At 53.9% G+C, this 23,700-nt stretch overlaps 4 protein-coding genes across 4 annotated transcripts; 2 read left to right on the top strand and 2 right to left on the bottom strand.

The window, feature by feature from the left end:
* Positions 1–95: 95 nt before the first annotated feature.
* Positions 96–8,379, top strand: EMWEY_00022900 (hypothetical protein; the record flags this gene model as incomplete). The annotated part of the gene is made up of 16 exons (XM_013480735.1): positions 96–413; positions 590–808; positions 1,023–1,998; positions 2,298–3,007; positions 3,257–3,375; positions 3,559–3,814; positions 4,204–4,466; positions 4,638–5,111; positions 5,252–5,407; positions 5,946–6,092; positions 6,418–6,698; positions 6,965–7,016; positions 7,130–7,266; positions 7,431–7,561; positions 7,763–7,918; positions 8,098–8,379. Coding segments are annotated over 16 exons (4,677 nt in total), but the record flags the coding sequence as incomplete, so codon positions are not given.
* A 1,553-nt stretch (positions 8,380–9,932) lies between these two features.
* Positions 9,933–15,466, top strand: EMWEY_00022910 (hypothetical protein, conserved; the record flags this gene model as incomplete). The annotated part of the gene is made up of 9 exons (XM_013480736.1): positions 9,933–11,491; positions 11,839–12,059; positions 12,498–12,950; positions 13,202–13,295; positions 13,716–13,825; positions 14,015–14,102; positions 14,256–14,349; positions 14,580–15,248; positions 15,437–15,466. 9 exons carry the CDS (start codon positions 9,933–9,935, stop codon positions 15,464–15,466), a joined length of 3,318 nt encoding a protein of 1,105 aa, XP_013336190.1.
* An 813-nt stretch (positions 15,467–16,279) lies between these two features.
* On the bottom strand, positions 16,280–20,847 carry EMWEY_00022920 (hypothetical protein, conserved; the record flags this gene model as incomplete). Its single annotated transcript, XM_013480737.1, has 2 exons — positions 16,280–16,894; positions 17,071–20,847. 2 exons carry the CDS (start codon positions 20,845–20,847, stop codon positions 16,280–16,282), a joined length of 4,392 nt encoding a protein of 1,463 aa, XP_013336191.1.
* An 894-nt stretch (positions 20,848–21,741) lies between these two features.
* EMWEY_00022930 (hypothetical protein, conserved) lies at positions 21,742–23,313 on the bottom strand (the record flags this gene model as incomplete). Its single annotated transcript, XM_013480738.1, has 1 exon — positions 21,742–23,313. The coding sequence occupies one exon, from the start codon at positions 23,311–23,313 to the stop codon at positions 21,742–21,744; it is 1,572 nt and encodes a 523-aa protein (XP_013336192.1).
* Between the last annotated feature and the right edge of the window lie 387 nt (positions 23,314–23,700).

Raw genomic sequence — 23,700 nt, forward strand, 5'->3', positions numbered from 1 at the left:
TATATATATATAATATATATATATATAGGTTACCAGGGTGCATTTTACCGAGTGTAGGATTTACGGTTAAGTGTTTAGTTGCTTGGATGTTTCAGGCGTTTGGGCGGTACGTGTTGCTGCTGAGTTACTTCGTGCCCATAACTCTCCTGGTGCAGCTGGAAGTGAGCCGGTGGTGTCAGGCGAGTTTCTTATCAGCAGACAAGCGAATGAAGAGCAACAACAGCAGCGGCAGCAATAGCAGCAGCAGCAGCGGCGGGGGGGCTGCGGCGCAGTCTGTGGCCCTCATGGATGAGCTCGGCAGTGTAACACATATTTTTTCGGACAAGACGGGAACGCTGACGCAGAACCTGATGCAGTTCAGGTGTCTCGGCATCCAAGACAGGGTGTACGGATACGACGAGTTCGAGGAAGAGGTAAGACAGTAGGGCGTATGCTTTGGAGTTTTCGGTGTTTAGGGATGGAGTTCTGGGGTTTAGCGTTCTATGCTTGCCTAGCGCCCAGCCTTGCAGCTAGGAGTATGGGACTGGGGTTCGTGCGCGCGAGGCTGTAGGATTTGTTGTGCGTTGCTTGCTGTTTGGGTTGCATGCAGAAGTCGTTTGTGATGTCAGAGAGCTGCAGCGACTTTGAGCCCTTGCGCTCTCGGCTTCCGTCGGTTTCTCTTGTGGGGGAGAGCGAGTTTTTGAGGCGAGGCAAGAAGCGTACTGAGGCGCAGGACGATACGAACATCTGCCCCAACGGTCATGTCAACTTCAACCTCAAGAGCTTCCTAAGCGGCGTGGCTGCGGCCTCCCCAGAACACCAACAAAAGGTATGTGCATGCTTGCGCGCATGCAGCGTTGGGGCTGGTTTTTCCAATAAGTTGCAACAAAGAGCGACAGAAATGCTACGCGAACCAGCAAAGACCGAGTTTCTGTTGATGCTGGTTCTGCAGCTGATGCTCCAACGACGACCCCTTCCCGCATCCACACCTCAAGCGTTCACAGGTGATTGGTCATGCTTTGGAGTTTGGGTTTGCGGTGTAGGCTCGGGACGCGTTGCTTGTCTTGGCTTTGTGCCATTCGGTGCTACCCAAGCCATCGGCGCCGCTGCCGGAACCTTTAAACATATGCTGCAACGAAGAACCGGCTGCTGTGCCCGCTGCTCCTGTTGCTGCAGCAGCAACAGCAGCAGCATTCGCTGCTGAGGCTGACGCACCGTCTGTTGCAGCGCCTGCTGCTAAGGCTGCTGATGCTGCTGCTGTACCGAATGCGTACCAGCAGCAGAAGGGGGCAGTGCGAAGAGAGCAGCAGCAGCAGACGCGTGAGCGAGACTCGCTTCAGCCGCCGTTACGCCAACAGCAAAGGCAAATAGAGCAACGAAAGCAGCCCGTGACAATAGAACAGTCGCAGCGAGCGACGCTGGTGGGAGTGACAGCAGAGAGAGATGCAACAACAGAAGGCGATGCAGCAGCAGGAGCAGCAACAGCTGGAGAGGAGAGAACCGTCTCCATTTCTTCTGTTGCTGTGCGTCCTGACTCGGAATGCGGGGAGCAGTTGCCTCTCGCCGCTGCTGCAGATGTTGCTAATGCTGCTGATACTGTTGCTCCTGGCGATGCGGCAACACGAGTTGCTGTCTTCCAATTGCCCGCGCAGGAGCACGGACGGCTCCTCAGCAGCAGCAGCAGCAGCATAAGCCCTAGCAACAGAAGCAACACCAGCAGAAGGTTCGTGGGAGGGGCACGCTGCAGCTACAGCAGCTGCTACAGCGACAGTAGCTGCTACAGCGACAGCAGCTGCAGCAGCAACAGCAGTGAGGAGGAAGGCGGACGCTTCTTTTCGTCAGCAGGCATGGCACCAACAGCTGCAGCTGCAGCAGAAGCAGACAGAGTGTCTTGCAGCAGCAGCAGACAAACGGATGCTCGATATCACCATATTGGAAGCAGCGGAGCAGCACGTAGAGGGTGCAGATTTCAGTATATGAGGAACCCCTCTCTGCACACGGAGGCTCCGGCCTTTCATTGTAATGCTAAACTCTAACCCCTAAACCCTCAATTAAAACCCCCAAGCCATAGAACCATAAGCGCTTACTTCTAAAACCCTAACTGTAGACCTCAAGCGGAGACTGTGTAGCGTCGCCACTGCGCCGGAGCTCAGGCCGCCCACCAACCCTCTACACGGTGCCGCTGTTTTTGGTGCTGCTGCTTTCGATGCTGCTGTTTTCTGTGCTGCTGCTTTTGATGCCACTGGTACTCCTACTGCTTCTGCTGCTGCACGCCCTTTTCTGGTGCCTTTTTGTGACTGCTGATTCTGCTGCAGCAGCTGATGGGGAAGAATCGATGGGTCGAGCGGGGGATCGGCACGGAAATGAGCCTGCAGCAGCGGCGGCAGTTTCATCGTCGCCGGCTCTTAGTGAGCGGTCTGAACAGCCTCAGAAGGCATCGTCATTTCTGCCACAGCAGCATCAGCAGGAGCAGCAGGATGATGAAGGAGGAGTGATGCTGTCGCGGTTTCCCTTGGAGTTGTCTGCCGCTTACGATGCTTCAAGTCCTGATGAGCTAGCATTAACTGCAGCAGCAAAACACTTGGGGGCGGAGTTCATTTGCCGCCCCAACCTGAATACCATTCAGCTGGCTGTCAGGTCCGACTTTGCTGCAGACGCGCTTTTGAGCGAAGCAGATCGGCTCACAGTCCGGACCCTTATGGACGCCTACCAGCAGCAGCACCAGCAGAAACAGGGGGAGCAGCAGCAGCAGCATGGGCAGCAGCAGCAGGAACAGCAGCAGGAGGGAGTGGTGCCGATAGTCAATATTGAGCTGCTGGAGGTGCTGGAGTTCGACAACTACAGAAAACGCATGTCAGTGGTGGTCAAAGACCGCGAGGGACAGCTGCGGCTGCTGATGAAGGGAGCAGACACGAGTGTCTTTGCTGCTGCTGCAGCAGGGCAAGAGGAAGCCATCGCTTTATGCAAATTGCAGCTAAGCGAAATGGCGCAGCGCGGCCTGAGGACGCTTGTCCTTGGCCAAAGATTTGTCACCCAAAGACAGTTCAAAAAGTATCAGGAAAGCAAACACACAACAATTGCTCCCTGACCTCATTCTGCTGCTTCTGCCGTTGTAGCTGTACTAGCTGCTGCAGCTCCACTGTGCTCCCAGGAGCGGTGCAGGGTGTGGCTGATTCACGACATTTTTTTCAGTCTAGAAGGCAGAGCTTCAGGGGTTGGTGTAGGATCTCTTTAGTAGTCCAGGGTTTGGGGCATAGGGTTTGGAGTGTGGTTGCAGGCGGAGTTACTCGCAGCGAAAGACCAAATAGGAGAAAATCGCGAGGCAGCAGTTGCTGCGGTGTTTGCCCGCATGGAACGAAACATCGAAGTGTTAGGTTGCACAGGCATCGATGACAAGTAGGGTCAAGCGTTTAGGGCTTATTTGGCGGTTGGTTGGCGTTGTTTGAGTTCTTGTTTTCTGTTCGTTGCTGCAGTGTTGCAGTCTCTTCTGCATGGTTCTGCTGTGCTTTTTGTGTTGTTGCTGTTGCATACGTTGGTTGCCTATGGGTCGTTTGTTGCCTCTTCTTGTTTGTCTCCGAGGCTGCAAGACGAGGTGGTGGAGACGATAGCGGACGTCAAGGCGGCGGGAGTTAAAGTTTGGGTGTTGACGGGAGACAAGTTGGAGACTGCCATTAGCATCGCCCACAGCTGCAGTTTGCTGACAGATGCGACTTATAATGCAGTCGTAGACGGCAAAAGCCAGGCGGCAGTTAGAGAGCAACTTCACCAATATATGAATTATGTCGTTGCTGCACAACTGGCGGCTGACGCTTTTGAAGCCATCTCCTTCCGATCGGTACGAGTTCCTCCCACGTGTTCTTCGGGTTATTGTTGTTTTTGTCTTGTTGTTTTTGCCTTGTTAATTGCCCTCTGGTTGTTGCTTGTTGTTTGCCGTTTGCTGCTGCTATTTGTTGTTTGTTGTCCGTTGGATGTTTCCTGTTGTTTGCTGTCTAATTGTTGTCGTTTGTTGTTTGTTGTTGCGCTTGTGGTTGTCCTGGCTCCTGTCTTCGCTTTTGTGTGTGTATGTACATGCGTCTGTGGTGTATCTTCGATATATTTTGCAAGTTTGTTTCGGCTGTCGGCAATGTCAACTCCTTTGACTAAGTAGTTAATCGTGGGACACAATTGTCGTAAAATGTTGATTTACTTTGCCCGCATATGAACTGCGTTTTGTGCCGTCTTCAGCTGCAGCAGCAGGCCTCCGACGTTAGCGAGGAGCCGCGCAGCGTCACTCCTGACCAACAGCAGCAACAGCAGCAACAGCAGCAACGGGGGTCGCGGTGCAGCAAGGCTTCAGGGATTTGCTTCAGGGCTCCAGGAACCGGGGCCGACAATACAACAATGCGCAGGCACCGCAAGGCAGAGCCACCCACAATCCCGTGGGATGCATTTGTCAAGATCCTGACATTTAATGCCACCAAAAAGGTTGTAAAAACGGACCCCAAACAGTACGTGTTTAAGCTTTAGGGCTTAGGGCTTGGATTGTGGGGCTTCAGGCTTCCTCTCCAGGGTTAAGGCTTCCGGATTGGGGTTTCAACCCAGCGTTTCACGTCTGTGGCTTGGAGCGTATGACGTCGGGCTTAGGATTTATGGCTTAGGGTTGGGGGTTTTGTGGACAGGCGGCGCAACAAGCGGCTGTCACCCCAGCAGGTCGAAGACATCGTGCAGGAGTATTTGGAGCATTTTGAAAGGGAAAGTGATGAAGGGAAGACACGAGAGCGGAAGGCTCGCAAGACAGCAGCGAGGAGGAAGAGCTTAGGGCGCAGCAAAACCAAAGTCGGTGCAGGGGCCTCCGCAGACAAAGCAGCAGATACAGCAGCAGCGCGGTCGCCTGTTACTGCAGCTGATGCTGCAGACGCGGGAGAAAAAGCACCTGCACTCCGGCATGCCACATCTACAGAAGCAGCAGCTGCAGCAGCAGCAACGCAGACACAGGAGGAGCAGGAGCAGCTGCTCCCATCGCGCTCAAACCCTTCGAGAGGAACATCGGACAGAAGACAACAACCGTCAAGCACCTTCACAGATACTCCCGCAGTCCAGGGCTACCAAGAGTGTGTCGGGGTTTACGGTTTTGGCTTCCCTTTGGCCGAGTTGTCAGAGTGGAGTGATGCACAGAGCTTGGCGTTTAGGGCTACTGGCAGTTCAGGCGTAGTGGGTTGGGTTGTTGGTGTTTAGGCTTCAGGCTTTACGGTTTAGGGTGTAGGGTGTAGTATGGCTTGGTTTGTGTGGGCAGGTGCGCGATAACCATAACGGGGGAAGCCTTGACACATGCGCTGTCCACTGCGGAAAATCGGCGGTATTTCTTCGGTTTGGCCTCGCTGTGCAATACCCTCATTGCCTGTCGTGTGTCACCCAAGCAGAAGTCCGAGGTCGTACACTACTGCCAGAGGTGAGCACGTGAGGGTTCAGGGTTCGTGATCTAGGATATACGGTTTGTAGACGCAGGGGGATACAACTCAAGAAGACGGCCCCTGATTGGGGGCAGTTTAAAGGTGGCGTTGCTGGGCCTCGGTTGTGGTGTTTAGCATTCCTGATGGTTCAGTGGTATAGTTTAGTGGATTGTGGTAGAGTTGGTCAGTTAAGCTAAGCAGCAAGGTTTATTAGTGTCCAAGTGTGGTTATTCATGGGTTTATTATTTTTTTCTATTGTTGAGTAGCAGGGTTTAGTTTTTACACTTTTCGTAACACTAGACCCTAAAAGTTAAGAAAGATGAACTCTCCTAATTAGCCGTCGTGAACAACTCGGCATTTCAACCGTCTTTGAAAGGTGGTAACTAGTGGTCTGTGGCGGCTGAGGGTTGGAATTGGCGTTGCCGTTTGATCTTCTCACGTTAGGGTTTCTTACTGTAGGGTTTACTGGTGAGGCGGATTTGGGTGGGCTGGCAGGGTTGGAAGAATATGGCTTATGAGGGTCTAGGGTTTGTGCAGGTATCAGAGCAACACGGTGTCACTGGGAATCGGAGACGGCGCTAACGACGTTGGAATGTTAATTGCAGCAAATGTTGGAGTTGGGATTCGCGGAAAAGAAGGCCTTCAAGCAGTTCGTGCCGCTGATTTCTCAATTCCCGAATTCAAGTGGGCGGATCCTCTGCTGAACTATGTCGGTTCAACTGTTTTTTTTTTGTGTTATTGTTTGATTTCTTATGCTCTTTTGTTTAACTTATCTGCTCTGACGGTGTTCGCTTCTTTGCCTTTCTTTGCATTTAACGCTGCCTTATTGTGTTGTGTGTAAGATTTCGTCTTCTTTCACCACGTTCTTTCTTGGGATTACCTTTTGTCTGTTTCAGCACTTGTTTGTTCGTTTGCTTGTTGCCATCCTTGGTTGTTTGCATGCAAAATCACCCCAACCAGCCCGTTGTGACACGCGTAAGCCTGTGTTGATTTGCTTCTTGCAATGCAGGTACCTGAAGAACCTCCTCTTCTGTCACGGCGCCGAGGCTCTCCGCCGCAATTCATTTCAAATATACCAGACCATTTGGAAGAATGTTGTATTTGGGCTTGCAGACTTTTTCTATGCCTTTGTGTCGGCCTGGTCAGCCGCAGACCTGTTCAATTCGTGGTTGAAGCAGCTGTTTAATGTGCTTTACACCACGTTGCCGGTCGTCCTCTACTCAATTTTTGACCGCCAACTCCCCATGGAAGTGACGCTCCAAACCCCCGTCCTCTACCCAGCCTTTGCGAGTGAGGCAGCTCCTCAACTGTTAATGCACTCCGTGTATATGTATGCATCTCAGCAGCACAAGCACTAAAGCGGAACCGTCGGAAAGACACCTCTCCGGAGCTGTCGTCAACCGAAGCGAGCCACTAGTTTCGAATGCAATGACATGCTTGTGCACGCCATAAAAAACACACGAGCAAACTAACGGTGTTTCGTATTCCTGTTCTTGGGGAGTTCTTAAATTCGTTTGAACACTACCCTGGGGTTGCCTTTTTGCTTGTTTTCGCAGAGCTTGGGGTTCAGCGTTTTGCAGGCGCTGGCCTGTTTTGGCGTTGGTTTTTGTACGCGTTGTTTACGGCATGTTGTTGCGTTTTTATTCCGCTTTATGGCCTCGGCTGGGGCCTTCAAAACAGCCAAAAAGATGGGCATTTGGCGTTGAGCGTTCGGTTTGAAGGGAGTTGCGTCTTTTGGGTAATAATTATGGTGAGCCATGCTTCCCAGCGTGTTTTCGCGACTCTACCAGCAAGCGTAATGATTTCCCTTTGCCCTGGTGGATTCGTCTGCGCGAGGCGTTCGACAAGAGTGCCTGCTGTAGGAACCATTGTGTCCTTTTGCTTGTTGTTGGCTGTTTGCTGATGAATAGGTCTGCAATCTGATAATCATTCCGTACTTGCACACGTGGTTTTGGTTTATATGGCTAGCTGTATTTGTGGACTTTGGGTTTTGGTTTCTTTCGGCCGGAGTTTGTCCGTTAGTTCCTGGGGACTACTGTCCAGATTTATACGGAGCGCTGCGAGCCACCCATTCCCTCAGCCGGCATTATTTTTCAGCTTTGCTGGCGGTCGTTGTGGTGCTGATGCCTCCTTTTTTAAATTGGTTTTACGTGGTAGGCCAAAATTACGAAAGATTTTTCTCTTCCCTTTGCCGTTAGTTGAAGCAGAAGAAGTAGTGGACGGGCGTTCAAATGATCTGCTGACCAGCTCTCGGTGGTGCTCACACCTCGCTTGCGATTCCCAGGAGAAGTGCCGTGAAATTTAAACTTTTGTTCATGATTGTTTTTAATTATTTTTTGGTGTTCTGTCTTCAGACAATGTTTCGACCTTCCGCTCAATGCATCATCCGCGAACGTATTGCCATGGGAGTGTTTGACGTCGTGGTGGCGCCCAGAGGAAACGCAAAGACGGTCGTAGTGGTGCCGAAAACGCACAGCGAGGAATGGAGAGGATATGCATTTGCCGAGCAGGTGACGCGCTGTTATCCATCTCCCTTCTCACGCGCAGAATGGTGTAGCTTTACACGGAGTGCAACCACTGCAAAAGCCGCCGCAGCAGCAGGGACGTCGGGCGACGCAGTCGTTGCTCTAGGATGCTGTATGAACCATTGTGTTCTTTTGTTTGTTGCTTGCTGTTTGCTGCTGCATAGGACCGCACGCGTCTGGGGCATCATCGACTGTCCATGATGCTCTATGACTATAGCTCTTCAAACTCAGTGAAAGGAGAAACAGTGCAAACTGCTGGTGGTGCTGGTCGCCCCCCGTGCAGGGCGCAGCTCCAAGCAACAAGCTTCCGCCCACGCAGCAGCAGAAGCAGCAGTACGGTGCACCAACAGCAGCAGCAAGTGCAGACGCATGCTGCTGGTGCTGCGCACCGATCAGCTTCTGTTACAACGAATGCAGCAGCAGCGGGCGCGGCAGGGCAGAGCTGAAGCACACGTTTGCCTCCTCCGCAGAGCATTTAGAAGTACAGAAACGGATAAAAAGAAACAAATTCAAATGCAATATAGGAGAAAAACGAGTCATTACACGGGAAATTCAAACTTGCCCAAGCGACTCGTCATTGGGGCTACATATCAGGACGAAACGGCGGAACTGCCAATATCCAATATGCTACTGCTCCTACCACAGCTGCGACATAGATACCTAGACAGCTACCTTGCCGCTTTGCTAGTTACATAACCTTCAGTGACACATGCTACGGCAGTAACTCCGCGTACTTACCGTTAAGTGTTGCGCATGTTATAGTTGGTGGTACATTTATGTTGCTGCCGCATGCAGCAAGTGTTGCTGTTTAGGTTATGCTTGCCATTTTATAGTCCACCTCGGGGACGTTTTTGTGCGTACTGTGCCGCTTATGCCCACCGGTCCGTTGTGTGTACACTGTCGGTGTGTACACATTTGGTGGAGATAGTGCAGCTGTTCGCTGTTTTGTTTACCTTCCGTTCGTGAAATTCAAGCCAAAGTGGCAGAAAATGTAAATGTCGATACCAACAGACGAAATAAGTAGGTGCACGTACACACCGGAAACACCGATTCCCCCAACCCCCCAACCCCCCCTCCTCCACTTCCCGTCTTTTATAGGCATGGTGCCCGTCTGGGGTGCGGCGCAGCAACGGCTGCGTTTGTCAGAGAAAACCTTTTGAATTTCAAATATAAAGGGCAAATAAGGGGCAGAAAGCAACCAGAAACCAAAGGCAATTGGTAGACTCAGTCCTCTCACCGCCTTCTGGTGGGAAAGGGGCACGAGGAAGTACTGGCACAGCACGCGGATTTGAAATGTATAGTGTACATTTGGAAAAATGTATTATTCGGCGTTATTAACAGCCTCTTAATACGTAATTACTTAAAACAGACATTTGAACACTTGTGAAGCAGATTTTCATGCGGCAGCAGCAGCGGTGGCAGCCGTATGTAGCGCAGCGAGTTTCGTTGCATGCACTCACAGAGAGCACCGCATGCACAGGCCAAACATATGAAGTCTTAATTCATTTTCTTTTCTGAGTTTTTGCAACGTGTAGAACCGCCAGTTGCCTACTGCTGCTGCAGACAGTTGAGCCCGAGCTACACCACCACCGCTCCCCGAGCAGCCACAGAAGCTGCAGCGGCGGCTTCAGCAGCTGCATTCTCAGCAACAGCAGAAGCAGAGGCAACAAACGTAAGCAGGACATCGAAGACGCACGTTACATTGCCATTTTGCTCCTCTCAACTGCGCACACTCCAGCTGCACGGGGGGTGTAGCTGCTGCTGCCCTAGCTGCCCATGCTTTTCCACATGCTGCCATGTGCAGCCGTCAAAAAGAGAAATTGAGTCTTGAGACGCAGCAGCTTCAGCAGGGCACTGAAGCTGCCGCTGCTGATGTTCGTGCAATAGCAGCAGTAGCAGCAACAGCAGCAACAGCAAAGCCAGCAGTTCCAACAACAGGTTGAGACAGTAGCAGGGATTGCCCCGATACACCTGCGCAGCCAGCGCTGCTTCAGGCGTGATGGAGGGGCTGCCGATGCTGCTGCAGCAGCTGCAGCAGCAGCAACAACAACACTCGCCTGCGCTAGTGCAGGAGTTGCTGCAGCGTATAAAGCAGCACACAGAACAGCACCAGACGGCGGAACAGTGGCTGCAAGCACTGCAACAGAAGCAACAGCAGCAGCAGCAAAGGCAGTCCTCAATGTCACTAGATCAGCAGGTACTCCATCAGATAATAGACAGACAGGCAGCGCAGATGCACGTGCTGCAGCAGCTGCAACAGCTACAGCAACTACAGCAGCTGCAGCAGCTGCAGCAGCAGGCTCCGGCTGTTCTCCAGCAGCTGCTACAACAAGGTGGCACACCACAAGAGGAACAGGACCAGCTGTTGTGCGCGATCAGCAGCAAAACATTGCTGCTGCAGCAGCTACATCGCCAGCGGCAGCAGCTGGCTACTCAGCTGCAGCAGCAGCAGCAGCAACAGGTTGCAGAGCAGCTGTCAAGTATATTACAGGCAGAGAAGAAGGTGGAACAACAGAAGTTGTCGCTAGAGCGGCAGCAGCTGCTGCTGCATCGCTCCGCAGGAGCAGGAGCAGCCGTTGCTGCTCCACCTTCACCCACAAGCCACATGCGGCAGCAGCTGCTGCAACTGCTGCAGCAGCAACAGCGAGCGGTGGCAGCGGGAGGAGGATCCATAAGCAGCAGCTATCCAGTTTCGTGGAGTACACAACAGCACCAGCAGCAGCAGCTGCTGCACCAGCAGCTGCACCTGCAGCAGCTGCAGCAACAGCAACTGCAGCAACAGCAACTGCAGCAGCTGAGCGGCATCAGGAGCCAAGGGACCGCTGGCGCTGCCGCGGTGAGGAAGCGCAAGCCCCCGCCACGGCGTCAGCGGCAGCAGCAGGTGGTGCAGCAGCAGGAGCAGCAGGGCCAGCTGGTGTACCAGGGGCAGCCGGAGGAAGTGCAGCAGCAAGATGAAGTACAGGACACTGCGAAGGTCTCTTTGTCCAGTGGTGGGGGTCGAGAGCAGCAGCATGAGCAGCAGCAGGAGCAGCAGGACAGGACTGCAGATGGTGCTGCAGACGAAGACAGCAGTAGGAGCAGCAGCGATGAGGAGGGCCGGCGGTTGAAGGCGAAGGAGAGACAGAAGCTGCAGCAGGAGCAGCAAGAAGCGGCTCTGCAGCGTTGTTGTGCCCATGCAGCCTCTGTTGTTCGTTGGCAGAAGATGCGACGAAAGCAAAAGCAGCAGCAGGAGCAGCAGCAGGCAGAGGAGCAGCAGGAGCAGGAGCAGGAGCAGGGCGGGGAACGGGAGAAACGTCGTCGTGTGCATCGACGGTGCAGCCGCAGCGGCAGCGGCAGCGTGAGCGGCAGCAGGAGCAGCAGCAACAACAGCAGGTGCAGCGGCAGCAGCGAGACCGACGGGGAGAGGACAGCAGCAGCAATACAGCAGAAGTTGTATAGACGATTAAAGCAACTGCAAGTTGAAGAAGACTTGAGATATCGAGGCAGAGGACGAAGAGGATTTGTTGCTAAGCAGCAAATGCGGCTTTGCGATAAACTCAATGCCTTTGTTGCCAACAGGTGCATTTTTGTCTCTCTTCCTTCCCCTATGCCGTCCGTTTCTCTTCGTTTTTATTTTACTGCTTTTTATCCACTGCTAAAGTGCAGCAGGCAAAGGATTGGAGTGCTTATTTAGACGAATCGTTGTTACATTTGCCAATTTTTGTATATTGAAGCATGCTTAAATATTTTTCTTGTTTTTCTCCATTGGTGTGCCCAAGCGTATATATAGTAGTGCATATGGCAGTATTCCCTACTACTGTATTGCCTTTGCATCTCTTGCCGCATCTACTTTCGGTTGTCAGCTACGATTTAAACAGGTGATAAAAAACAAAAGAGAAAAAGTGCAATTTCCCCGTCTGCTGCAGGGTGGTGTGCGCCACATGCGCGGATTCGTCTGTTTCTTTTAACAATTCTTTTACCGCCGCTCGCCGTTTTGTTCGCGCTAACCATATGGCGATGTTGGGAGATTTACGAAGGCTTCAAGTCTATCGAAAGGCAATCGACGTCGTTGCAGCTTCTGCTAACTCGGCTCTTGAAGTCGGCTGTGGGCCCCTCTGTGTACTCGGCATCAACGCTGCTAGGGCGGGTACACTTTCTTACGTCTTTCTCCTTTATTCATCTTTAGTTGCTTGTTCTTTTTCTCCTTGTTGTTGCTCTTGCTCATCTTGTTTTTCTTGTTCTTGTTCGGCGTGTTGGAGTTATTTCTCATGGATTCTTAACATCTTAACTTCGCCTGCTCCTCCTGCTTTATCTCCCACCTTTCAACTAGGGGCATAACCCAGTTGTTCTCTACTCTACTGTTTTATCGCCTGTTTATTTGTACTGTCTTTTGCCCATTGTCTACTCCATTTCTGTTCCCTTCTTTTGTATGCAACATCCTGTTTGATCTGACCTCCCGTGTCTCCGTACACGCTTTGTATGCAATTACGTTTTATTTTTTTTTTCATGTCCTCCTTCCTTAACTTACATTTTGTTGCTGCCTTTTTTCTGCATTGGTTGCCTTTGTTGACTGAAATTGCTGCAGGTGCGCAGCACATAACAGCACTAGAGTTGTCTCGCCAGTTTGCTGCTGAGGCTGCCTCTTATGTCCGTCTTTTCGGCTTTGATTCGAAGATTCGCGTTTTGCCTCTCTACTCGAAAGAAGCTGACCTGCCGTTGCTTGCTGCAGAAGCCAGACAGAGAATCAAGCAGCAGCAGCAGCTGCTGCAGCAGGAACAGCAGGACCAGAAGCAACCCCAAAAGCGCCAGAGTGGTGGAAAGAGTGCAACTCCCAAGCCGCGACGGTTCGTGCAGCATGACAGCGGCAGCAGCAACAGTAACGACAATAACGACGACGACAACGACAACAGCAACATCAACGGCAACGGCAGCAGCGATAGCGAAAAGGGTTTCGACTTGTTGATCCATGAGATTATTGGAGACATTTGTAGCAACGAAGGCGTCGCAGATGTTATCCTCGACATACAGAAAAGAACGGGTGGGCCAAACAACCGCTGATACTGCTACTGATGCTGCCGCTGCTTCAAGTTGAAATGGCTGTTGTTGGCTGTAGCAGCAGCAGTTGCTTCAACATTCTCTGTGCATGTGAGAATGTTGAAGCAACTGCTGCTGCTACCAGCTATCAGCAGCCAGCGCTGCTGCACTGGCTGCTGATAATACTGCTAGATAGAACTGCTGAGACTGCTGCTGTAATGCGCGATGCTCCTATTGATGTTGCTGGTGCTGCAGGCCGTGTGTCTCGTTCGATTCCATATGCGGGCCGCACCTGGTTCGCTCCCTGCGAATTCCCTCTGGAGAGGCATCTCCCGTTCCCTCATAGCAAGTAAACTAATTGCTAACGTTGCTGGTGGTGGTGCTGCTGTATTGCTTTCTCGCATGTTCGCGCGTGATGCTGCTTGTCCAGCTTTCGAGTCTGCGTAGCTGGCTAGCTACATCGGTGGCCATCTGGGGGGCCGTCTACGCACCTATCTAGCTCACTGGCAGTCTAGGAATAGCTACGCGGCTAGCTAGCTGGTTGTGAATCTGTCTAGGTTTCCACGTTGCTTTTGGTATGGGTAACTAGCTGCCTAGATAGTTAGCTATCCTGGTAGCTACCTAGCAAGGTGGTTCTCCAGGTAGGTAGCTGGCTAGCTAGCTAGCTAGATGGGCGTGTGGGTGTGCTGGCTGGTCTCAGGTTTCCCATGCGGACTCTTTTATCTCCCCACCGGGTGCTGTTGCAGTCTGTGGGGCTTCGGTTTGGCAGTTTGTTGTTGTCAGAGGACTTTCACATCCTCGAAGAGCTGCTGTTTGAGCGTCCTATGGAGGACCAAATGCTACAAAACAGAGTCGCCACCTTTGCATGCACCCGACCTGGTCCGCCCTACACCTCTGCCTACACAGCTAGCCAAGCGCAACTAGCCAAACGGCAAGCCAGCTTCCTGGCTTACCACCGTCAACTTTCGCTGGATAAAGTGCATGGAATATGCCGAAGTACATGGGAGCGTTGCCTAGCTAGCTAGCTAGTTGACAAGCTAGCTAGTTGCTACGTGTGTCTTTTTTCAGGAAAGTTGGCGGGGTTCGTGCTCTGTTGTGAAATCGAGCTTCTGAAGGGCCTCTCCATCGACCACAGAAAGGGAGAAGAAACACATTGGTACACTGCTCCTGCTGTTGCTGCCGCTGCTGCTTATTGTGCTGCTGTTTTCTGTTCGTTGTGTGTAGCTCCACCTGTTGCTGCTGGACTCTGGTTCCCGCTCTGCAGCAACACCAACAGCAGCAGCAGTATGTTGTGTGGTTTGAATTCTAGGTACACTAACATTGCGTTGCTGCGAGAGGAGGTTTCTGTCAGCGAAGGAGACACATTTGTTGTGTACAGCACAGCTGATTTGGCAAACTACGAGGTAGTACCTGCTGATGCTGCTGCTGCAGAAATAACTGCTGATGCTGCTGCTGCTCTCTGCCTCGGGTGCCTCAGCTGCTGCCGACGAAGCTAGCTAGCTAGGGACCTTGCGGCGATATCGCTAGCTGTTACTTGGGTGTAGCTTGTACTGTTGGGTTCGTGTTTTTGCTGCCTCTTGGGGACTCCTCTTGCAGCTTGCTGTTGCTGCTGCTGCTTCTGCTGCTGCTGCAGACGGTTGATGTGCCAGATTCTTTCTCCCTCAATGAGCTGCCGCAGCTGCAGCCGCTAGCGAACCCCGACAAAGTCCCACACACACCGACGTACAAAAAGCTGCAGCAGCGGCTCCAGCAGCAACAACAACAGCAACAACAACAACAGCAGCAACAGCAGCAACAGAAGCCGGCAGATGAAGAGGAGGCGTGGCGGTACCCCTTTGCTGCTGACGTGCAGCAGCAGCACGAGCAGCAGCAGGAGCAGCAGCAAGCGCCGCCTGGCTGTCGACGCATTCGCCTATCGCGCCCTCGTTTTTCTCTGTCTGCTGAAATCCATAGACTTCCTATTGCTCCTATTAAAGGTTGTTGCTGCAGCAGCAGTAGCAGTACCAGCACTGCAGCAACTAGTGCGACCATCAGTGAAGACAGCAGCAGCAGCAAGGACAGCACCGCTGCAACAGAAACCTCTCTCCCACAGGGGGCGCCAGATACAACTGGAGAAAGCAGCAGCAGCAGCGACGTAAAGGCTGAGCAAAGCAGCTGTAAAATGGTGGCAGATGTACCACCGCCAGCAGCAGCGGGAAAGGGGAGCTGCTGCTGCTGTCAAGACCCCAAGAAGCCGTCGGTACTTCGCCTGGACCCCATCGTTATAACATACGCCGAGCAATCTCCCTTCCTGGCAAAGGATGTGAGATTGCTGCTCTTGCTGCTGCCACTTGCTGCTACTGCTGTTGCTTGCTGCTGTTGCTAGTGCTTCTTTTCCGGTGCGCCGATGTGGACCTTGCTGCTGCTTTTGTCGGATTTCCGCGGCTCTTGCGGCCTCTTCTGGTGGGCTGGCGAGGACTGATATTTCTGCTGTTGCTCGTGTTGCTGTAGGCGAGCCGCCAGCCCCGCAGAGAGGCATGAGCGCCCTTCCCGTTGAGTAGCTCGTGGAGTCTGCAGCAGCACTGTGCTGCTGAGTGCTGCAGCAGCAATCTGCTGCTGCGGCTGCTTCTGGGGCTGTCGCACACACTGCCGAAAGGCGCTAGCTAGCTGGCAAGCTAGTTAGACAGCTGACTTGCTGGCTGGTTGGATAGCTAGCCAAGCGGCTAGCTGGCCGGCAGCCCCGTAGCCTTCACGCCAGATGAACCACTTCAGCTGGCTTGGTGGTCATCTCCCTCCCCTACTGCCTATTGCGAGCTAGCCAACTGGCTGGCTAGCTAGGTAGCTAGCTAGTTAGCCACTTGTCCGGATAGCGGGCAAACGGGCTGGTGTGCTAACTAGCCATCTGGCTAGCTGACATCTCTTGTGGGTGCGGAGCTGCTAGCAGTTATAACGGCAAATGTGTAGAGCGCCGCTGCGTGCTAACTAGCTGTAGACAGCTAGACAGACAGCTAGCTAGACAGACAGCTACCCAGCTGTCCACTCCTTAACTCCGTTTGAATCTTGGCGAGCGAAGAGCCAAAAGCCAATATACAGTCTTGCTCTAGCACAAGTAGCAGCAGCAGCACCAGCTACTGCTACAGTCCAGCCTTGCCATATCATAGCCGGGCATTGCCATGAGGGCGCTAACTAGCTAAATACCTAGCTACTTAGCTAGCGAATAATCAGGCAGCAGCACAAACGGCCGCAGATGACTGCTAGAACATGTGAAGCAGCTACAGAGTCGTGAGCAGCAGCAGCAAAAAGTTATACATAAAACGTTTGCTGCTGCTGCAGTTATAGTTATATATAAAGCGTTCAAAGCTCGAATGGACTCAACCAGGATACTCTCCTACCACTCTGCTGCTGCTGCTGCGGCCTCTGGGGAGGTGCGGTGCTGCGACGCTGCAAAGGTTTTGAGACCTGCAACAACAACGACAGGAAGTTCGCGTGCACCTGCTGCTCCTGCGGCTGCTGCGTGGATCGATACTGCTCCTCGTGGGCTCCGCCGACTTGCTGAGGATGGTGCTGCTCTCGCTGCGTGGATCGATACTGCTCCAGGAGGGCTCCACTAATGTGCTCTTCCTGCTGCTGCTGCTGGTCCAGTGATACAGATCTCGTTGGGTGGGCGACAGTATCTTCTGTTGCCTGCGTGGGAGCCATAGAGGCTGCAGGTGCAGCTGTTATTCTATTGGTCCCTTTTTCTACCTCTCCTACTGCTGCTTCGGTGGGCCCAGCCTCCCCAACTCGTGTAAGTTCTTGAATGCCGGACACATCAGCAGAAGCAGAAGCAGCAGCTGTTTCTCCCGTTTGGGATGCTGTTCTGCTGCCGTCGTGCTTCGAAGGAGCAGCAGAATGCAGCAGCTGTTCAAGAATATCAGCAGCCTTCTGCGGGGAGTCGAGGCCTTCATACGTGAATGACTGGCGCAGCAACTGCGGCAGCAACACCAGGAGCACAACAGCAGCAAGAATTGCAGAAGCAGCTACTGAACGGGGTCCAGCTTCACTAGACAGTACAGACAGTGAAACAAGCACACAGCCAACGGCAGCAGCAGCACGAAAGCAACAGCAGCAGCTGCATCAGCAGCGCAGCAACTCCACAAGCGTACCATTTCTAGGACAACAGAAGAAGGGTGTATCAGCTGCACGGCTGACTCGGCATCTTGCTCCTCCTCAGTGTCAGCAGCAGCAGCAGCAGCAGCAACCCGAAGGGCTTCACGTTCTGCTGCTGCGCATGCTACAATGCTGTTGCATTTTCCAGGACTGCACTCCTGCAGTAGCAGCAGGCGACCTGCTGCTGCTCCTGCTACGCCCGCTGCAGCTGCTGTTGGTGCTGCAGCCGGCAGCAGGTGCTGCAGGCGCGCTGCTGCCATCTTGACTGCTGCAACGCCGCTAAACGCGCAGCTGCAGTGTTTACGCAACTGCTGCAGCACGGGTCCACCTGGTGCATCAGCAGCACCGGCAGCAGCAAACTCCACAGAAGCAGAGCAGATAGAAAACAGCGTCGCTGGACTCCGCGGCAGCTGTTGCTGTTCTCGTTGTTGCTGCTGCTTTTGCCTGATATGCTGCTGCCGCTGTTGGTGTTGCTGTTGTTGTTGCTGTTGCTGTTGTTGTTGTTGTTGTTGTTGTTGTTGTTGTTGTTGTTGTTGTTGTTGTTGTTGTTGTTGTTGTTGTTGTTGCTGCTGCTGCTGCTGAGGATTTTCCTCAACAGCAGCAAGCTGCTGCTGTTGCTGCTGCAGCAACTCCCCGGTCATGCGATGCAACGCCACAGAAGCAACAGCAGCAGCAGCAGCTGTCCGATGATCCCATTCGCCATCATGATCTGTTGCTGCAGCAGAAGCTGCTGCTGCTAGGGGTCCTACTGGGGCTGTTGCTGCTGGGAATGCAAGTGGAATGCACCCTCCTTTACAGCCACTGCCATGGTGCTGCTGCTGCTGCTCTTGCTCCTTCTCCGAAGCAGCAACAGCCCCACATACAAGAGTCGACAGAGTTCTTAGGACAGCAATGGTGTGGCTTGCAGCAGCAGCAGCAGCAGCAGCAGTAAATCGCTGCCCCACAACACACCAAGCAGTTGCCATGCGTCGCTCAGCCAGCAGCAATAGGCAGGGCAAGTCAGCAGCCCTTTGCTGCTGCTGCTCATCCTGCTGCTGCTCGTCGTCCTGCTGCTGCTGCTGGTGTTCATCTCGGTGCTGCTGTTGCTGCTGCTGCTCATCCTGCTGCTGTTGTTGCTGCTTGTGTTGCAGGACCGCCTGCTGTAGCAACACGAGAGCCGCAGCAGCATCACCATCAGCAGCACAGGGCCACAAAACACAGAAGTCCGCGTACGCCGCTGTTCCGAATTCGCACGTGCCCACAACAGGTGGAGCAGCAGCAGCAGCTATTGCTTCTGCTGCTGCTGGTTTCGTCTCTCCTGCAGCCCCAACTTGCTCACCTGAACAACAGCTGTTGGGTGTTGGTTTGTTGGTGGTGCTGCTGCTGGCAGCCGCGCACCTCCGCAACAGAAAGTCGTTGCAATGGAAGTGCAGCGCAGTGGCCTCTGCTGCTGCGCGCTGCAAAGACGACTCCTGCTGCTGCTGCTGGAGTGCAGCTGCGCCAGCAAACGACAGTCCACCTGACAGCAGCAGCAGCCACTGCCGTACGTTGCTGCTGGCCAAAAGCAGCAGCTCTTCGGTGCATGCGCAGCAGCAGCACAACTCGCCGTTGCTGGTACTGCCGCCGTTTGTTTTGCTGCTACTGCACCGCCCCCGTACCCGCTTCCGCAGGGAAACCACCAATTCTTTTGCTGCCGCTTTCTTACGCAGCAGCAGAAGCCATCTCTGTACCCGATCTGCGTATTTCTGCTGGCCCCAGGCTGCTGCTGCTGCAGCTGCAGCTGTCGGGTTCGCATCTGGTGGTGCTGCTGCAGCCACATCGTCCAAAGCGTTGCTGCTGACAGGGTCTGGTGCTGCAGTGACGATGGCGAGCAGCAGCAGCAGCAGCTGAGCAGCAAACATCGGAGTTGTAGCAACAAGAAGTCGCAGCAGTAGCAACAGCAGCCCAGGATGCTGGTGTGGGCTGAAGCAGCAGCAGCAGCACTCAGCTGCAAAGGACAGCAGCAGCAGTTCACTATCGTCCCTCTCCTGCAGCACATGCACAGTTTTTGCTGCTGCAACATCAGCAGCAACAGCAGCAGTCGCCCACTCCACTAGTTGTCGAGCCAAAGCTCCCTCTACCTGACTGTGTTCTTGCTGCTGCTGCTGCTGTTGCTGCTGCTCCGACGCCTCTGCAGAGACATCTTCGGTAGCATCGTCGGCTGCAGGCACCAATAACTTGTCGTTGCGAGAGACACTGCTGCTGCTGCTGCGAGCTGCTGCGGCATCCCACCTGCGCCGCCATGACCCCACAAGCCGCGCAGCGCAGATTGTTGCGTTGGTCTTTCCCTCCTGTCGTTGTTGATGCTGCTGCTGCTTTTGCTGTTGCTGCAGCGAAATAGCAAAAGGACAAAGCGGCGGACGCAAGCGAAGCCTCTTTGGCAGCAGCAGAGGAAACGGCAGATTAGGGTGCGCGCTGTTGCTGCTGCTGCTGTCGCTGCTGCAGGTGAAGACTGCAGCACGCAGCAGCAAATCTGCATGCCCTTGCTGCAGCAAACGAAGCAGCGTCGGCCTCTCCGTTGGCATCGCGACACCAGCAGCAACTGCAGCAAGACTGTGCGCTATCTTGTGCTGCTGCTTCTGCCGGATGGGTTGCGTTGCGATGGTATCGTCGCTTCTTGGTTGGGTGCTGGTACTGCTGTTGCTACTACTGCTGCTACTACTACTACTACTACTACTGCTGCTATTGTAGCAGGAGACGAGGAGACAGCGTAGTTTGTTTTGCTGCGGTTGCCAGTAGTTGAGCAGCAGCTGCTGCAGCGCAGCGGCAGCAGCTTCTCGCAGTTGCTGCAACGGAGGCAGCTCGTGGTGGGTTGCTTCATGCCGCAGCTGCACCCACTCTGCGTCAAGGCCGACTTTTGCTGCAACAGCAGCAACAGCAGCAGCAAATCGGCCGCTTTGTGCTGCATCAACTATGGTGTTAACATGTCGCACCAGCACAAGCCCGTAGGCATGCCGCAACAAGCCGTTGCTGTTGCTGCTGCTGCTGCTGCGCGGGAAGAAAAAGCCGTCGGATAGGAACACCTCCAGCAGCTGCAGCAGCAATTCTGCTGCTGCAGGCAGACGGTTGTCTGCAGCACGGCAAGCCGAGAGAGAAGCCCATGCAAACAGCAAGCGACGACGCAACCCCTCGTCGCTACTGCTGCTGCTGCTGCTGCTGGGAGCAGCCACGGTAGGCCCTTGACTGGGAACAGCAATTTCTGGCAGCGCCGGCGTGAATCTGCTGGAAGGCAAGCAAGCTCTATTGCTGCTGCTGCTGCTGGTTTTCAAGCCACTACTGCTGCAGCAGGCGCAGTTATTACTGTTGCAAATGCTGCTGTTGCTGCTGCACTTCCTACTGCGCTTCAACGGCGGCCATTCCGGAGGAACTTCCGCAGCAACATTGGAAGAGCAACAAGAACGACAGCAGCATAATGACCGTTTGCTGCTGTTGCTGTTGCTGTCACTCTTGCTATAGACATTGCTGCTGAAGGTGTATGTGTTGCTGTTGCTACTACTGCTACCGCTGTTGCTGCGACAGGTGTTGCTAATGCTGCTGCGGCAGGAGCAGCGACATTGAGAGGTGTGGCATTCAAGAATCGATATGGAGATATCTAAAAAGCAACGCCACGAAGCCCAGGGGGTTTGCTGCAGGTTACAGGGGGAAAACCTAGGAAGCTGAGGAGCAACAGAGGTAGCAGCAGAAGATGCTGCTGCGGTTGCTGGTGCTGCTGCAGAGCCTGCTGCTCCACCTGGTGCTCCCTTTGCTGCCCACATGTCCTACTACTTTGAGGAGGACCTAACATTTGCTACACATCTGCATGACTAACTGCAGCAACGGCAGAGCGCCAGCAGCGGCAGCGGCTGCTGCTGCCTGCCTGCTTGTCTCCCTTCTGCTGCGGAAGAATTCCTAGTTTTATCTTAAACGTATTCAAGAGAGATTTAACGTCGATTGCAAACAAATTAAGGATATATTTTGCACCTCCTCTCGGGGCTGCATGCACCGGCTCGAAGCCCCAGCAGCAGCAGCAGAGCAGCACTAGTTTGCGAGTGTCTGTACTATGACAGCTCTATGTGCTGTTTGCTTCAAGGGTATAATTCTCTTCTACTGCTGCAGTTGTGTCCGCTGCTCGTCTCAGCTTTGCTTTGCCCCGGTCCACTATAATAGCTGGCGTGCTACCCCCGCGGTATACTCATACTACTCATTTCTGCTCTCTCGAGAATGCTACGGCTAGTACCTATGGCTACTGCTTCTGCAGGCGCTTCTTCTGCAGCTGGAGCTGTATCGGGCCTCCACGTAGAGTCCCATATATTCCACTTAGTGTCTTCCCTCCGTCGTCTAGGTATAAAATTGACGAGGAGTTCGCTGCTGTTGCTACTGCTAGCGCTTCCCCTCACTCGCGAGTAGCACTGCAGCAGCAAGCGTGCCTTCACCCCAAGCACAAGCATGTAGCTAGACAACAAGCAATCTGGCTAGCTATCATCCGTATTGCTAGACAGCTTGTAAGCTGGCTAGCTGGCCTTCGAGGTAGTTAACTGGCTAGCCGGCGAGGTGCCCGTAATATTGCTAGCTGGCGAAATGGGTACCTACATCGCTAGCTGTTCATGCATGCATGCATGCATGCATAGCTACCCACCTAGCTAGATCGCCAGATCAGGAGCTTCTGGCCTCTATGGTGGAGGGGCCCCCGAAGGGTTGTTAATAGCCGCGTAAGGCGCTGCTGCTGCTGCTGCTTCTGCGTCTAATGCTGGATCTCCATGTGCCGCTGCTCCTGCAGCGGGAGATGCGCCTGCTGTGTTTGTTGCTGCATCCGCACTATTAACGCTTTGTTGTTGCTGCTGCGGTTGCCCCATGCTGTCCGCAACAGTGCTGGCTTGGGTGCTGCTCAGTAGAGCATCTTCTGCTGCAGCTGGGTCGTGCTGCTGCTCCTGCTGTAGGTGTTGCTGCTCGGGAAGTTGCGGCATTATGGGAGCCGCAGTTGCTTCTGGCTGGTGCTGTTGTTGCTGTTGCTGCAGCAACTGGGGGTATTGAGGGGCAGAAAAAACAACAACCATAAGAAGAGCGACCTGTCCTAGAAGCAGCAGCAGCAACAGTAACCTTTTCTTGTGCGGTGCAAGCTGCAGCTGCTGCAGTTGCTGTCGAAGAAAGCGAGCAGCAGCGGCAGCAGCCACACCAGCAGAAAGCCAGCGAATGCTGGTCGCAGCAGCGCTTGGCAGCAGCTGCGTCAGAGACAGCAGCACCACAACGGGAGCAGCAGGTGCTGCTGCATATCCTTGAAGACACAGGAGCTGCACAAGGCTGATGTCCTCGTGCTGCTGCTGCTGCTGCTGCTGTGGCAGTGGAGTGTCTCTGCTGGCGCTACGGTAACGCTGCAGCAGCTGTAGCAGCCAGCAGCACGCAGGAGGTGCAGCAACAGCAGAATACGCTGCAGCACCTGCAAATGTCAGCAGTTTCAGGCCGGCTGCTGCTTCCGCTGCAGCAGCTGCTGCTGCTGTGGGGTCATCTGCAGCTGCACCCTTGGGAGGCAGCAGCAGCAGCGGAAGAGAAGCTGAGATATAAATTAAAATAGCAACTGTTGCCGCAACCCACACTGGGCCATACAAGTCAGGCTGCTGCAGCAGACTAGCCTTTTCGCTGCTGGTGCTGTCGTTGCTGCCGATACCCTTCAGGTGTATAGGCAGCACCGCATGCAGACGCATCATAACTTGTGGCGCATCGACATCAAACAACTGTTGGGCAGCAGCAAGAGGAAAGCAGCTCCACTGCTGCTGACGCTGCTGCTGCTGTCCAGTCGCTGCAGCAGTTTGCTGCTGGTGTCCCCACATAGTGTTTCCTTTTGCTGCTGTATCGAGCTGGCCAACAGCAAACTCCTCGCTCAAGCCGGCTGCAGTGCTGCTGCTGCTGTTGCTGCTGCCATAGGAAGGTGCTGCTGCTGCAAAGCCAGGGGAATCGCTAAGGGACAAAGTCAAGCCCTGTTGCTGCGGCTTGCTGCTGCTGTTGCTGCTGCCGAGTGTCACGCTGGAGAAGACAGGCGCTCCCAACGCGGCTGCCTCCTGTACGCTCCCGCCGCTATATTCAGCACCAGCGGCAGCAGCAGCTGCTGCTGCAGGGATATCGGCAGCAGCATCTTGTGTAGGTCTCTCCCACTGCGTACGCCGTGTGAGTTGGTTGTAATAGTAAGGAATGCCCTCATTTGTCTCATACTGCACCCAAAGGCGAGGTAATGGAGAATCAGAAGCCATCTTCGGCTGCTGCTGCTGCAGCTTGCACTGGCGTTTATGATGCTTGGGCTGCTGCTGCTGCTGGTGACGATGCTCGAGCTTCAGCTGCTACGTGGGCTTGTGTTGCAGCCGCTGCTGCTTTGCTGCTTCTTGTGGGTGGTTGCTGCTACCCCTTGGACTCCTGCTAATTCTGCTTGGGCTGCAGCAACTGCTTCTGTTGCTCTAGCTGCTGCTAATGCTGGTCGGGCTGCAGAAGCTTCTGGTTCTTGGCTTCTGCTGCGGTTGCCCCTTGGCCTGTATAGGTTGCTGGGGCTATGATGCTCCCTGCTGCTGCTAGGGCAGCGGAGACCCCCACTGCTGCTGCTGCTGCTCTTACGGCTGAAGGCGCAGCGTACCTCCTGCGTACAA

The sequence above is a fragment of the Eimeria maxima genome, genomic scaffold (genome assembly GCF_000499605.1).
Source record: "Eimeria maxima Weybridge genomic scaffold, Emw_scaff227, whole genome shotgun sequence".
NCBI classification, from domain to species: Eukaryota; Apicomplexa; class Conoidasida; order Eucoccidiorida; family Eimeriidae; genus Eimeria; species Eimeria maxima.